Source organism: Leiobunum rupestre, chromosome 9 (genome assembly GCF_980474605.1).
Source record: "Leiobunum rupestre chromosome 9, qqLeiRupe1.1.hap1, whole genome shotgun sequence".
NCBI classification, from domain to species: Eukaryota; Metazoa; Arthropoda; class Arachnida; order Opiliones; family Sclerosomatidae; genus Leiobunum; species Leiobunum rupestre.
In genome coordinates, this window is record NC_143392.1 from 27,422,622 (window position 1) to 27,436,181 (window position 13,560).

Here is a 13,560-nt window from a genome sequence, read left to right on the forward strand (position 1 = left end):
TGTATGCATCGAAGAAAATGCGGCGGAAACGATTTGTCTAACCAGTAACCAGTTACTGAACTCTTTTGAATATTTAGTTTTTAACGTTTTAAGAAATTGTTTTAACTCATCAAAGACCCTTTTTTTTGCTTAGATTAAAAGTAATTTTTTGTTGTACTGAGAAAGTTTTATTTCGGATTAAGTAACACGCAGCTCTCGGCTTTTATTAAAACACCATACGGAAATTGAATTTTCCATCCATTTGTGAAATTATGTGTTGTGGGAGCGCGTTCGCTACAGTGGCTTAGCCAGAAATTCGTCAAGGGGGGCGAACTATGTGAATGTTAAGGGGGTCGAGAACGGGGTGACAACTATGTACAGTCGAAGGTAGGCCCTAAGGGGGTCTGACTCCACATATTAGCAAAAGGTAAAAATCTGCAATTGAAAGGCCAAGCCATTGTTATAATCTATTCTAACGTTAATCTATGATAACTTACGAGTTAGAATATACAAAGAATTAATTGACAACTGCATTTCATGAAGTCACTGCATAACATAAAAATATATATAAATGATTAAACTAATGTTTAATACATAACATGCCCTTTTTTAAGGATATAGTTAAATTTAAACAAAATCTTTAAAGTGTTTCGGCTGGAACTTGCGCCTTCGACGTTCCATGGAACGTTCACTGGTTTTAGCACTGATTGACCGTTTCCCCACCCCGACTGTGCTGTTCCGGTTCCAAAGGTCGCCCACTCCTCTCTGTAGGGAATGTGCTGTCCTCGGTGACCTGTATGTTTCATTGTCCCCAATTTTCCGCCCTCAGGGGCGCGCTGCAGCGTCGCCTGCCGCCCGCTGACCGTTCCTTGGCATATGTGCTCGCATATAACGCTCTCCCTCCCCGGCCGCGTCTTCCGCTCCTGCGTATGCTCGCAATACTTCTGTCTAAGATTGCCAACAGTAATCTAGATCACAAAGCTTAGTAAGTTGATGGTTTGGTCCCAATATAGTTAGTGGGCATCAAAGGGTTCCTTAAGACCCGATGCCGAGTTTGATATTCACAAAAAAAAAGTGTTTCGGCTTCTTTATTAGTCTACCACTTCTTGTTCTTTTTCCGTTGTCGGGCTCCATCGGCTCGTCTGTACTATTATCAGTTTCAGACGACGACGACTGTTCAGTTTCAAGATCTTCAGAATTTGACATGCTTTGAAATTCTGAATTTCTGCTCGATGTTGCGGTTGACGATGACTCATCGTCCGAATCTGATGGAATTGAATTTTCGTTCGGGGGTGGTTCTTGATGCTCCAGGTGAGGTTATATAGAATTTGCAGTTCGCTTTTTCTCCTGTGATGTCAGGTTCACACGTAAATGTGCATACTAATAATAATAATAATAATAATCAGCTAGGCTAATACCCAAGGCACCACCTTAGGCCTAAGTCGTCAAGCGACTTTTGAAGCCATTAATTCAAGTGGCCGGGTTACAATGCGTAGGAGGGTGGTGGCAAGCCCTGCATGCCACGCGTTCGAGCCAACAGCTCCCTACACTAACTATTACCGTTAACCTCAACAAGTTTTTATGGAAGGGGAAACCGAAGATCTCGGGGGAAAACCCCTTAATTCAGTGGGGAGAGAACTTGCAAACTCAACGCAGAAGGAGTAGTTCCGAGTTTTCACCCAGTGCCACAAGCTGTGATCGAACCCGGCTCCTCTTGCTGCGAGGCGAAAGTGCTAACCACTCCGCCACCCCACTCCTACCAGTGGTACTTCTTGGTCATTATAATTAAATACTTTGATTTTCGTTGTAGTGATTACAGGTTGGATTTTCCATGACTTAACGATTCTTACTGGTAGTAAACTGACCTGTGTTCCTGCGTCCAATTTTACAGTTACGTCATGTGCATTCATTTTGATGGTTTCAAACCAATCTTACTCTTCACTATCTTCAGTATTGATGATATTGACTTTTGACTTTACAGTTAGAGCGCCCAAGTAACATGTTCATCATCTTCTTGCTCTATGTCATTGACTTTTTTTTTCTGGCCTTTCTCTTTTCCTTTTTCCCGGTTTTACATACCCGCGAAAAGTGATTTTTATATCCACAATTATCGCACGTTTTACCATAGGCTGGGCATTTTTCTCTGGCGTGTTTTCGCCCACAAAATCTACATTCAATTGGAGGTTTTGCCGCTCGTCGACATTCGTCACTACTTTTTGATTCCTGTCTTTCCTTGATATAGCGTTAACTTCAAGTTTGGACTCATTCGTCTGCGCTTTGGATTGCTCAGCTTCTTGGCAATCACCAATAACTTCTTGTAGAGTTTTTGCTCTTCGGCTGGTTTCCCTGATGAGTCTTTCTTCCAAAGGCTTGTCCTGTATGCCTTGAACTATTTTATCTCGAAGCATACGATCGGAGTCTACATACTTGCAATCGGTCACAGCTTGCTTTAGTCTCGACTAAAAATCTTGAAAACGTTCATCTGCTAGCTGTCTAATTTCCAAAAATACAAAGGACGCAAAAATCTCACTTTAGTACTCCCAAAACTGCAAGTCAGATCATGGCAAATAACACCCAGAAGGACTAGTAAGGCAAGCAAAAGTTCGTATAGAGAATTTTCCCTAGAACTGTCACCCGTAACTAACGTAGCGCTACCTTCCGATATTTAGCGGAAATGAAAATTTAGGACAATATGGCTGCCTACCGACGTCGGGTTAATTTGACATTACTTTATTCAGCAAAAAATCCTGCGGATGTTTTTAAACTTATAACTTCGTATGTTTTAGTATCTGAAGGTCTGCTTGAAATGTCATTTATCTTCTCAACAGATTTAATAATTATTCTTTGAAATTGGGTTTCAAAAATATCTGCACATTATAAATAACTTCAGCAAAGGCTTAAAAGTTAAAAATTATTTATTTAACTTAAACTTTAAAAAACTTATCAATGAAGTTACATTTAATTTTTAACCATCTCACTTAATAAATAAGTATGTATGCTAACATTGTTTTATAATAGTTCTAGCTGAAAAATCATTAAAATGTATTTACCATTTATCAATGAAACCTCGCTTACTCTAAAAACGCTCGCTACCATATTTATGTGGTGAATTTACAACTCCAGAGAAGAGTGCTAGATGGCGCGCTGTTCGAATAGCTAGACGAAAACGGGCCAACATTTGTACGCTTGCCTTACAACTCCTTCTGAGGGTTATTTCTCGATGGTCAGATTCATCTAGAATCTGTTTCAAGGTCACTTCATTTGCGCCTTGCAATGGTTGCAGATTGAGTGTACGATATAACTTCTTTAATTCCCAACCACATGCGTGACGAAATAATGCAGTTTTTCGCTTTTCAGATTCATTTCGCCATGATTCGCTTGGATTTGTTCCCGTTTCAAAATGTTTTATTGGTGGAATGTCGGCTGCCGCTGTCATACGTCAACGCGAAGAGCTGGGCTCGAACTCGTCTCACTGAATTCGTATATGAGCTTACGGATGGTCTCGGGCTCACCTTGGTCTCACCAATTATTGGCCGGGTCTCGGGCTCGAGCTCGCAATATAAATTTTCCCGCCGATGTGAGGTCTCAAGTTCAGTAGATTTAAAATTTACAAACCATCTCGAGCTCGGACTCACTATATTTACAAATCAACGGGTGGTCTCGGGCTCAGGATCGGGCTCGCAACAACTTTAATTCGACACGTGATCTCGGGCTCAGGCTCACTATAGTTACTTAAAAATAAAATGGTGGCCTCGAGCTCGGTCTCACTATACTTTAAAACTACTAAAGGCTCAAGCTCGAGCTCTATGTCTCATCACACAATTTATTTATTAAATAGCCCAATTAGTGTTTTTGATCTCGATTCCTGCACACCTGGAAGTCGGAGGTGGTCAGGCAGCTCAGTATTCAAATCGGTCTCGGGCTCGGCCTCACCTCGGATGTGAAAACTACCAAAATCAGTCTCGAGCTCGGGCTCTTAGTACGTTAATTTTTAATCGCCATCTTTGTATAATTGATTAAACTAATAACTAATACATAACAGCCATATCAGGCACAAACTCTCAAAACTAATTTTGTTCCAAAGAGAATAATTTATCACCTTGCCTTTAATGAAATGTTACATCTTGGATTATTAATACAAGCTTAGATATATAAATTACAAGAAAATAAATGTGTATAATAACATCTAAGTTTTCTTTGTTGGTTAAAGTGTTATAAGTTTTTGTATTCTTTTAATCGGATTAGTATTTTTAGGATCAGAGACATAGAAGGTATCTTTTAAGCGAGTGTTAGAGTTTGGTACTCTTATGTTAATACTTTGTAATAGTTCGCTGCAGTCTATACCATTATTAATTAGTTTGTATAAGAACATTATTTCACGAAGTTTAATTCTATTGTGCAGAGATGGTAATTTCCTTTTTTCAATTATGGTTTTGTATCTATAGTTATCTACAGGTTTAAAGTTTTGGGAGTACAATTTAGCAAATTTCTTCTGTATGCCTTCAATGTTATTTTTATGTACAGACTGCAGCCACTATAAACTTGACAACAGTATTCTACTTTCGATTTGATTAGCGATTTATATAACATCGTAAAGATTCTGGGTGATCTTAAATTGTTTGCAATTTTTTAGTATGGCGTACAGTTTACGAGTGCAGTCTAGTTTTAAATTAGTAATACGTAGGTTAAATAATAGTTTTTGATCGAAATATATGCCCAGGTCTTTCATTCCTGAGCCTTAGGGGAATTGTCCTCGCAGTATTGTCGTGGCAGTATTGTCCTAATTTCATTTCAATAACCTCAACAAATACTAACAGGCGGATGTAGAAATATCTGATCTCTCTTTCAGGCTGCAGCTGCTACCCCTACGTAGTCTTGCCCAAAGTTGGGTCCCGTATACCCATAGAGTTCTACGGAAAATAAATAACCCTCATTCGATTATTTTCATGTGTGGTACCTTGAATAGCAAAATAATTTTATTGCGGGTCGAATTGCGAAAGAACGTCATCAGGATTGGCTCCGATTTGCTGGCGACATCAAACACGAACGAAGTGGAGGACGAATCCCAACGAATCAATGATTTGCTTCCGAATTGTACACGTTAGGCTACTATTAAACAAAGTTATTAAAATATAACTTCACAATGAGTTTTTCATTAGAATGTTGAGGTGGACAGTGACTACTTAGAATTCTTTGCTCTTGTAGCAAACCAATGATATCCTATGACGTCAATCTTGATTAACTCCCAAACCTTGGTTCCAACGGTGTTCACTGATTAAGTAATTAACCCTAAAGCCAATTTCGGCGAACTTTCCTATGCTTGTATATATAAATCAATCCTTTCCAATGACCCAAATTAAAGTAATTTTAAATTGAACTTTTTAGCAACTAGATGATCTACGTTACAAATCTCGTTTCGCCTTAAAAACCCTAAGTAATAATCTCCTTTGAAGATAGCTCGACTAGTTATTATGTTGTATTAATATGGAATATAACGACTAAAAATAACAGCACACTTCAAATATTAAAAATTAAACTTTATTGAATTGTATAACTTAAATAATGAAACATAACGGAATAACTGGCGTTGGTTTAATACTCGTCGTTTTCATCCTCTTCTCCTTCGTCATCCAAGCAATCGTTGCCCACCTCCTCGTAATCCTTCTCCAAAGCAGCCAGATCTTCGCGGGCTTCCGAGAACTCCCCTTCCTCCATCCCTTCGCCCACGTACCAATGCACGAAGGCTCGCTTCGAGTACATCAGGTCGAATTTGTGGTTGAGGCTGGCGAACGCCTCCGCAATCGAAGTGGTGTTGTCCAACATGCAAGCGGCCCTCTTCACCTCGGCCGTGTTACCTCCCGGAATCACGATTGGTGGTTGGTTGTTGATTCCAACCTGGACATAATAGTTGTTAACGCAAAACGAAGTAAGAATGTTTACCAATACACTAACGTACCTTAAAGCCAGTAGGACACCAATCAACGAATTGAATAGATCGGTTAGTCTTGATCTGGGTGATTGCATTGTTCACGTCTTTGGGCACGACGTCGCCACGGTAGAGGAGACAGCAGGCCATATATTTTCCTTTCCGCGGATCGCATTGCACCATTTGGTTGTTAGGATCGAAACAGGCGCGGGTAAGATCCATGACGGAAAATTGTTCGTGGTAAGCTTTATCGCGCGAGACGATCGGAGCGTAAGTCACGAGCGGGAAGTGAATACGGGGATAAGGGACCAAGTTGGTTTGGAATTCGGAGAGGTCCACGTTAAGAGCGCCGTCAAATCTCAGAGACGCCGTGATGGACGACATAACTTGGGCAACGAGTTGATTTAGGCTCGTGTAGTCCGGTCTCTCAATCTGCAGGTTCCTGGTGCAAATGTCGAAGATGGCTTGATTATCGACGATGAAGGTACAGCTTGAATGTTCCAGAGTCGTGTGCGTTGTTAAAATCGAGTTGTACGGCTCGACTACCGCCGTTGATACCTGAAAAAGGATCGGTTACGATTATTGATGAATGAAGTAATTTTGGTACTGGTTAATGTTTACCTCCGGAGAAGGGTAAATGGCGAATTCCAATTTCTCCACTTTGCCATACTCCACGGATAACCTCTCCATGAGCAAGGACGCAAACCCGGAACCAGTACCACCACCGAAACTTCGAAATATCAGAAACCCTTGTAAGCTGTCGCACTGCTCCGCGAGTTTCCGAGCCTTATCCGAAACCAGATCGGAGTACTCTTTCCCAACGGTGTAGTGTCCCCTGGCGTAGTTGTTAGCGGAATCCTCTTTGCCCGTGATGAGTTGCTCCGGGTGATAAAGTTTACCATAGGGTCCATTACGCACTTGGTCTACGACGGATGGTTCCAAGTCCACCAACAAGGCCCGTGGGACGAATTTCCTAGAACTGCTCTCGCTGAAGAACGTGGTTGGCCAGTCCTGGTCTTTCGTCGCGGAACGATTTTCCATCAGGGTGCCGTCTTTGTTGACGCCGTGTTCCAAACAGTACAGCTCCCAGCACGAGTTTCCCAATTGTACTCCAGCTTGTCCGACGTGAATACTTATACATTCTCTCATGATTGCTTAGTTGAAACTGCGACTCGATGATTACGTATAACGCTTACTTTGACTCTGAGGACACATATTAAGAGTCAAATCTTATATACTGCATAAAAAACCTAAAATGCGTAAAATGTACGTTTTATCATTTATTATTTAAGATAAAACAATCGACGGTCTAAAAATTTTACATATCTGAGCGGGAAACTGGTAAAATAAAGGCTACGGTATCAAAGTCGGTAGAAAGTTGGCATTTATAAGTCGATAATATCAGATTCTATAACTATAAGTCTTAAAATTTGTCCTTTTATTTATTTGTATGTCATGTTGCTAAGAACTCGAGAACGGTTAGTTCTAGAGCTTTGAAATTTTAACTCAATGTTCAGGGCCTGATTTCCAGCTAAACGCGCCTAATTCCAAATACCTGACATGGTAATTATTCTTATTCAAATTTACTCTTAATTAAATTTTATTTTAATGGACTTTCGCCTCTTTGCTTCCCATATCTATTATTCCCGCTGGTCTCGGCTTTTAATTTTTTTTCTCGACTTCAACCCCTTTGCATCCCTTATCTCCTCATTTGAGTTCCTCGCGGCCGTCCCGACCTTTAAACTTTTTGAACGGGTTAGTGTGAAATTCGTAGAAGGGGAGTTAGTGTCAAAGAAAGGGACTTCGTAGAAGAGGAGGTTTAGTTGGGATTTTTAAGTAGTTCTGGACTTTTTGCTACGCGTGTTACGTGTGTTACGTTTTTGTTACACGTGATGCGTTTTTGCTACGCTTGTTGCATTTACCTTTCTTACGTACAAATCAGATCTAATTCATTAAAACTAAGACCCCGGGTATTAAAGCTACTAAGTTTATAAAAAATGTGTATTATATTAAACGATAGGCAAGCGCATTACTCGGAACATACTCTATTATGCAACCATTTGGCCCAGCCGTATTGTTAGTTCCACATCGGCCAAATATATGGGTCGCCAAGGTCCCCAATGGGCATCGCTATCGAGATAAAATTTTATACATCATGAATCGACGTATCGTAATGTGGTCTCAGCGGTTTCCAAGAAATCAATTTCTCAAATTTAATGGCCCCGAGGGCCCCCATGGGTATCGCGATCAAGATAAAATTTAATCACCCATTAATGGACGTATCTTTTATATTGGTGGACCCAGCGGTTGCCGAGAAATCGAGGGCCCAAAATGACAGTCCCCAATGGGTATCGTGATAGAACCGTTTTTAAAATAAATGATCATTACATACCTGGTTTTAGAAATAAGGTAGCGAAACGCGAACGCGTTAATTGTCATTATTTTTACTCAAACCGAATTTTTTTAGATACCTGGTTTTGGAAATAGGGAAGACAATAGTGACAAATATATGTATATATGTATATATGTATATATGTATATATACATATAAGTATATAAATATATATAAATATATATATATATATATATATATATGTATATGGGTGTATATATATGTATATCTATGTATATGTATATGGGTGTATATATATGTATATCTATGTATATGTATATGGGTGTATATATATGTATATCTATGTATATGTATATGGGTGTATATATATGTATATCTATGTATATATATGGATATATGTATATCTATGTATATCTATGTATATATATGTATATATATGTATATATATGTATATGTATATGGGTGTATATATATATGTATATCTATGTATATATATGGATATATGTATATCTATGTATATCTATGTATATATATGTATATATATGTATATATGTGTATATATATGTATATGTATATATATGTATATGTATATATATGTATATGTATATATATGTATATATAGGTATATACATATGTATATATATATATCAATGTATATATATATGTATATCTATGTATGTATATATATATATCAATGTATATATATATGTATATCTATGTATATATATATGTATATCTATGTATATATATATGTATATCTATGTATATATATATGTATATCTATGTATATATATATGTATATCTATGTATATATATATGTATATCTATGTATATATATATGTATATCTATGTATATATATATGTATATCTATGTATATTTATATGTATATCTATGTATATATAGGTATATACATATGTATATATGTATATCTATGTATATATATATGTATATCTATGTATATATATGTATATCTATGTATATATATATGTATATCTATGTATATATATGTATATCTATGTATATATATATGTATATCTATGTATATATATGTATATCTATGTATATATATGTATATATGACTTTGGAAACGTATAAACATCATTGTGTCCTACTTGGAGACTTCAATCTACCAGGAATTGACTGGTCTACACTTGAGTGCAGTGCTTGTCTGTCGTCAGTTAAGCCTAAAGCGATAAGGGTAACCGAATTCGTCTCCAGCAACCATTTAATTCAGCATAACACTTTTAGTAATATTAAGGGGAATGTCCTAGACTTAGTGCTATCTAACCACTACATGAAGCAAATGATATCGATATTGCTGTTACATTTCTTACAAATCACGTGCAAGCTGCAATAAATCAATATATTCCAAGCACTACGAATTGTCCCTTCAATTCGAGACACCCTAAATGGTTTTCATTTGATCTTAAGACATGTCTCCGAAGAAAGCGTTATTTTCATCGAAAATTCATGAGAACGAAAAATACTAATGATTTAAATACATATAAAGACCTTAGACACAAAGTAAAAACCCTACTAGCCAGAGATCGAACTGAAAACGAAAGAAGTAATTACAAATAAATTGAAGTCGGATCCACGCTCGCTATGGACTTATGCTAACAGGGGAAAGATGGTGATATCGTACTGGAAGACAATGGAATATTCATTTCCCGCTCGAATGATGTAGCCGAAGAATTTAAAAAGAAATTCCATAAATACACTGAGCCATCACAATATCAAGAAATTTCATATGATAAACATATCCCATTTTCAAATATTCTAGTAAAGGAAGAAGATGTAAAAAAATAAGAAATCTACCGGAATTGACTCTATACCAACATTTATAGTAAAAGGATGCGCTAATATGCTTTGGTCCCATTCGACCGAAATCCCATTCGTTCGAAAACGATTTAACATCGAGTCCCAATAGATCGAAAATACCCCAATTGTGCGGTTTACAGCCCAATTTTGCACGTTTATACTATTTTTTTATAGTACATCAAATTCCACATTAAAAAATGAAATTGTTCGAATTATTGTATTCTTGATATAAATAAAAAGTTCAAAGCATAAATATATTTATAAAAGCGCGCCACCCTAGGGAAGTGAGATACTAACCTAACCTAACCTAACCTAACCTAACCTTACTGTAGCAATTTTGTTTAGGTATAACGTTTTTTGCGTACCCTGCTATATCTCGGGGCAGAAGTAAAAAACAAAACAAAAGGTCCCAATGAACCGAATCCGCCTTTTGGGCTATATTTCGGAAACATATTAAATTCGGTCGAATGGGATTTCGATCGAATGGGAATATACCCGCTAATATATTTACTCCAATTTTGACAAGTATTTTCAATCTCTCCTAAAAAACTGGAAAATATCCAAAGCTCTGGAAAGGGTCTGTAATTTGTCCAATATTCAAGAAAGGATTCCGCGCCGATTCTTCGAACTATAGTCCAATCTCACTCGTCTGCATCCGAGGGGTAAGACAGTCTCAGAGTTCGTGCATTTAGCACTGTTAAAGGTACGGCAGTGTACACCGAGTTCGCAGAGTGTCTTACCCCTCGTCTGCATCTTCGGTAAAATATTTGAGATTCATCAATACAAGCAAACGAGCATAAACGCCCTTAACTATCTTGATTCTGTTCTGCAAGCGTTGGCTGTTTGTCCCAGAAGTGACTTCCCTACTTTGCACACCCTGTTCAATTAATATTTGCTTAATAATCCTTGCTTACGGAATTTTGACGAATGGATTGGCCGCTGTAGCGCCAGAGATCAAAGTTGCCCGTGGTCTTACATAAGAGAGAAAGGAGCGTTATTGATTTTCAAACAAAACAACAGCGCCATGCTGCCATCTATTATGATAACTTCAAGCGCGAAATTTAAAATTTGTATTTCTACAATCTAGGATAATAATTATGGTACGAACTATAAACTTTACTTTGTATTCGATCAAAGCATACCGGCATACTTCGCATACCGAGCATACCAGTTAGCCAAGCTAGAAGCAAATTAATATTCAAAATGCGTTTCAATTGGTTTTTCACGTGGTATTACTCATGCACGAAGTATGCCATGTGCATATCCGAAGTATTCTATGTACGTATACGAAGTATGCCATGTGTATGCACGAAGTATACCATGTGTATGCACGAACTATGTTGCGTATAGAAAAAGTATTCGTTGTGCATTCATGCCAGGTGTATGGAATCACTTCGAAACGAATTCCACGCGACGGCTTATTGGTATGCGATTTCGAAAATTCCCCCTAGCCTTGGAAAACGATACGAAATAACTTTCGCGGGAATAAAAATAAAACCTAATACAAGGTGGGTTAATTTAATTTTTAATCAATTAAAATAATCTATAATGAGTATATATTGAAAACACCACTTGAAAATAAAATTTAAACGCATTTCGTATCGAAACGAGTTCCACGCGACGCACAGTGGGGCAAACTGAGCCCAAACCGTTTCCTGTACTAATTTCAAATTTTTGTGACACTTAAAAATGATAACATCGATGACCTTGAAACATGTCTTCAAGGTCATTGAAAATCATCTCGAGAATCGTTTGATTTACAAACTTCGTTCCAATTAGAAAGTTGTTCCTCATCATATTTAATGTCTGAATACCTTTAGCCCGAATTCATTTGATCAATTGAAAGACGGAAAACAATTTGGTCATCATGTAAACAATGCTAAACTGTCTGTTTACAATAAAAATTTAATAAATCCAAAAATTACGTAAAAGAAATTCTCCCATTGACTGAGCATAGTTTTAAGTTGAATCGACGAACTGTAAATAAAATAAATTTTCGATTACTTGGCTTTCTTTTTTACAAATTGAATCATATCAAAGCCCATTTAGTATAAAATGTGGCGAAGAACACTTTTCTAATGGGATTTTTTTTGAATATCCATTATGGTCCTCAACATAAATTTGAATAAATAGAATATTCGTGAACAGAACATATGTTATGTCCGAATCATAATAACTTTCCTGTAGCCAGTTTAGCATTATTTACTTGATGACCAACTGGTTTTAAGTGTGAAATTTTTCGGCTTTCAATTGATCAAATGAATTCGGGCTAAAGTTATTCCGACATTAAATATGATATATAACACCTTTCTAATTGGAACGAAGTTTCTAAATCTAACGGTTCTCGAGATAATATTTCAATGAGCTAGAAGAAACGGTTCAAGGTCATCAATGTTATAATTTTTAATTGTTCCCCGCCACATGTTAAGTGCCACAAAATTTTTAAATTAGTACAGTAAACGGTTTTGATGTTATCGCCATGGATCGTTTTTAAATTGGACACCCTTTTAAATTTCATATATCTATTGAAAATCTGTACAAAAAAATATAAATTAGGCAAATATTGGCAAAATTTTTAATCGATATTGTGATAAATAATGAACATTCATGAACTTAAATCAATAATTGTAACTTAATAATAATAATAATAATATATATTCTAAAAGGAATATATTAGTTAAAGACGTCTAACGTCGTTTTCCAGAATTCCCACTATTTGAACTACGTGGCTTAGTATAATAGTTTCATAATTCTAAAATATCGATATCTACTTGGTATTGATATTTCCAAAACCAAAGACTGCAAAAAAAATATCTTTACCTTTTAAATCAAGCCTGAATGTATACCAAAAACTATGCAAAAACTCCTACTTAAAATTTCTAAAACAAATCTGCTACTTCTAAGGAGCCTGGTGGAGAATAAAATTAAGCAGTAAAAAATCTAACACCGGTAAATTGTGCGGTGGTTTATAAACAAATATTATAAATTAAAATAAAATTCATACGCGTGATTTATTTATTTTTTACTTTTGGCCAGGTTTGGGCTCAGTTTGCCCCACTGTGCGACGGCTTGTTTTGGTAAGCGATTTCTCGCCGTAATTATGCGATTTGGATTTTTCCTATAACCTATTGGCTGTAATAAAAATAAACCCTATTACAAGTTAAACTTAATTTTTAATTAATAGAAATAATCTATAGTGGGTAAATATTGAAAACACCACATGAAAAACAAATTGGATCGCATTTCATAACTTAGCCTATTTTAGTTAACTGTTATGCAAAGTATGCTGTTATGCTTTTTAGTAGCCAACAGCTCCTTACACTCACTATTACTGTTGAATTCAACACGTTATGATGGAAAGGCTAAACCGAAGAACTCGAAGGTATACCGTAACGCAATATTATTTATTTGTTATTATTATTGTCGCTCTTCACACTATTAGATTTTTCTGGGATTATCGAAAATATTTTCACCACGTTG

General features: G+C 36.7%; 2 protein-coding genes across 2 annotated transcripts in view; one reads left to right on the forward strand and one right to left on the reverse strand.

The window, feature by feature from the left end:
- LOC149927037 (bromodomain adjacent to zinc finger domain protein 2B-like) overlaps positions 1 to 13,560 on the forward strand; it is a 153,074-nt gene that overhangs the window by 87,214 nt on the left and 52,300 nt on the right. The window lies entirely within an intron of this gene.
- LOC149927040 (tubulin alpha-1 chain-like) lies at positions 5,496 to 7,107 on the reverse strand. The gene is made up of 3 exons (XM_090158118.1): positions 6,527 to 7,107; positions 5,936 to 6,463; positions 5,496 to 5,874 (listed from the first exon to the last, which is right to left on the reverse strand). Exons 1-3 carry the CDS (start codon positions 7,052 to 7,054, stop codon positions 5,572 to 5,574), a joined length of 1,359 nt encoding a protein of 452 aa, XP_090014244.1. The 5' UTR covers positions 7,055 to 7,107; the 3' UTR covers positions 5,496 to 5,571.

Excerpts from the sequence above, each read along its gene's own strand:
- LOC149927040 (XM_090158118.1), bottom strand. The coding sequence starts at position 7,054 with ATGAGAGAATGTATAAGTATTCACGTCGGACAAGCTGGAGTACAATTG. Across the intron at positions 6,464-6,526 it reads CCATTTACCCTTCTCCGGAG|GTATCAACGGCGGTAGTCGA; the intron begins GTAAACATTAAC and ends ATCCTTTTTCAG. Across the intron at positions 5,875-5,935 it reads GGTGTCCTACTGGCTTTAAG|GTTGGAATCAACAACCAACC; the intron begins GTACGTTAGTGT and ends TATTATGTCCAG.